This window comes from Suncus etruscus, chromosome 5 (assembly GCF_024139225.1).
Source record: "Suncus etruscus isolate mSunEtr1 chromosome 5, mSunEtr1.pri.cur, whole genome shotgun sequence".
NCBI lineage: Eukaryota > Metazoa > Chordata > Mammalia > Eulipotyphla > Soricidae > Suncus > Suncus etruscus.
In genome coordinates, this window is record NC_064852.1 from 44,465,193 (window position 1) to 44,468,131 (window position 2,939).

The 2,939-nt window shown below is 36.8% G+C and overlaps 1 protein-coding gene across 1 annotated transcript; it reads left to right on the forward strand.

Annotated features, from left to right (window-relative positions):
- The first annotated feature begins 884 nt into the window (after positions 1-884).
- Positions 885-1,849, forward strand: LOC126009349 (glyceraldehyde-3-phosphate dehydrogenase-like). Its single transcript, XM_049773769.1, is given in 2 exon segments — positions 885-1,500; positions 1,503-1,849. Coding segments are annotated over 2 exon segments (882 nt in total). The 5' UTR covers positions 885-965.
- The last annotated feature ends 1,090 nt before the right edge of the window (positions 1,850-2,939 follow it).

A 2,939-nucleotide genomic window follows, 5' to 3' on the forward strand; every position in this document is an offset into this window, starting at 1 on the left:
ACTATAGCCAGCTCTTGTGCCATTAATAATAAGGCAGACTGCAGAGGGACAGAAGGAGAGAGCTGTTTGGCTTTAGGTCATTTGGCTAATTAGAAAAGAAGACGAAGCAGCCAAAGTGTCCACCAGTTCTCTAAATTTCAAATCTTGTAATTCACAAGGGAAAAATCGAGTTAGTTTTAGATACTTTGCTCCTAGATAAATAGAAAAATATTTTCCCGGTTCTCACAGGTAGCATACAAAGCTAATTCTGCACATGCAAATTAAAAACTTTCTGGAAAGAACTTAAAAAAAAACAGACAACTAAAATTTAATTTTATATTTATTGATATTCAAATGTATTTTAATTATAGGTGTTTTTAGATATCTTTTCTAAAAAGCAGATATGCTAATGTGTCTAATATTATGGCCCAAGAGTAAATCAAAGTTTATCTATGATATTTACTTCTAAAGTTCTTAGACTCCTGATTTGGTTTCCTCCTCTATAAAATGATAATTAGGACAGATATTATAGCTTAGTGGTAGAAAACTTTGCCAATGGAAACATTGGGTTCAGTTTTGACAAGTAAATATATTGATAGCTAAAATGTTAAGAAAGATTATATGTTGGAGTTGGCATGACTGTGATATGCTTTAAAACATAAATTGTACTTAGAGGGTTCGTATTTCAGATAATTGTTTCAGGAATAAAACTAAATGGGTCTGAATTCTTCCTTATAATTAAGAGGTAGGTATGCATTGCTGAAGTTTAGATTTATAAAACCTTAGAAGCCACTTTTAAGATAGAAAAATAGATGATATTTAAGAGACAGAATGATGTCTGTGATACAATCCATATTCCAATGCAAACTGGAACAGTTCTGTTCTTAAAAAATTCTAGTATTGGGTGCCTGGTTACCAGAGTTGCCATTAACTCTGGCAAAGTGGCAATCGTGGCCATCAATGGCCCCTTTCTTGACCTCAAATACATGGCCTATTTGTTCCAGTTTAATTCCACCCATGACAAGTTAAAGGGCATAGTTAAGGCAGAGAATGGGAAGCTCGTCATCAATGGAAAACCCATTTTCAATTTCCAGGAGCGAGATGCTGCCAACAGCAAATGGGGTGAGGTGGGTGCTCAGTACATAGTGGAGTCTATGGGGGTCTTAACCACCTTGGAGAAGGCTGGCGCTCACCTGAAGGGTGGTGCCAAAAAGGTCATCATCACCGCCCCTTCTGCAGATGCCCCTATGTTTGTGATGGGCGTCAACCATGAGAAGTATGACAACTCTCTGCAGATTGTCAGCAATGCCTCCTGCACCACCAACTGCTTGGCCCCCTTGGCCAAGGTCATCCATGACAACTTCGGCATCATGGAGGGGCTCATAACCACAGTCCACGCTGTCACCACCACCCAGAAGACCGTGGATGAACCCTTTGGAAAGCAGTGGCGTGATGACCGAAGGGAGTCTCAGAACATCATTCCTGCTGCTGCCACCGGGGCATCCAAGGCTGTGTGCCAGGTCATCCGGAGCTGAAATGGAAACTTATGGGCATGGCATTCCATGTCCCTATTCCCAAGGTGTCAGTCGTGGATCTGACCTGCTGCCTGGAGAAAGCAGCTACATATGAGTATATCAAGAAGGCCATCAAGAATGCTGCCAGGGGGCCCTTCAAAGGCATCCTGGGCTACACCAATGAACAGGTTATCTCCTCCAACTTTAATAGCCACACCCACTCCTCCACTTTTGATGCTGAAGCTGGGATTTCTCTCAGTGATCACTTTGTCAAGCTTATTTCCTGGTACAACAATGAGTATGACTATAGCAGCAGAGTCGTGGACTTAATGGTCTACATGGCCTCCAAGGAGTAAGAGGTCCAAGCCTGGAAGCCCCAGCAAGAGCACTGGAGGAAGGGAGGAGTCTGAAGAGTTCTCCTTCCACTCACTGAAAGTACCAGAACCTACTAACCTCAATAGTTTCAGCTTCCATCTCAGATCGTCTGGAGAGGGGAAAGGCGTAGGGAGCCCTATATCTCCGCGCTCCATCAAACCAATTACAATGTGACCTGCTCCCTATCCCCCCCAAAATAAATAGTCCACTCACATAAGTAATAACCAACTATTTAAAATGTTAATACATGTTATTTTCTTTAAAATATTTCTATATTATTTATGAATTTCAATTATTTAATTAAATGATAATTGGAGGGCTCAAAATTATGTTGATTTTTGAACATTTGAAAAACACAAGAGATGCCCAAAGTATTTTTTTAAGTTTAAAATGTTTTTGTTTTTATTGAGGTACTGTGATTTATAATCCTGTTGATTTCAACAATAAAACTACTACCAATGTCCTGGTTTGCCTTCACAAAGATCTCAAAAGACTCTCTCTTTTCAATTGTCCCACATTACAAATTCAGTTCTATGGAACAACTCTCCAGCTTTGTTGTTTTTGTTGACCTCATTGCATATTTTTAAAAACCACATATGAGAGATAATTCTGTATATATACCTTTTCTTCAAAAATATTTTTGAGAAATGGTATCAATTGAATGTATTAATTCACCTGCTTTGAATTTTTGTATAATCAACCTAATATTATTAATATAAAATCTTTACATTAAATGAGAAAATAATATTTTTCTCTTCTGAAAACATGGTTATATGAAGATTTTTTTAATTAGTCATTTAATCAGCCACCTCTTTTATGGTCTAATATTATGTTTGGCCTCTTTCTTTTTTCTCCTCTTTTATAAAATTGCATATTAAGATACATTTGATTTAACAAGGATATAATTTTAAAATATATTTTTGAAAAATATATATAATATATAAATATGTTATATATAAATATAAATATATATGAAATATATTTTCAAAATGAGAGCTTGTAATATAATACAAAGGAAAAATGAGATGAAGATGGGATTAAGTAGCAAAATTGCTTTCCAAGAAAACATGA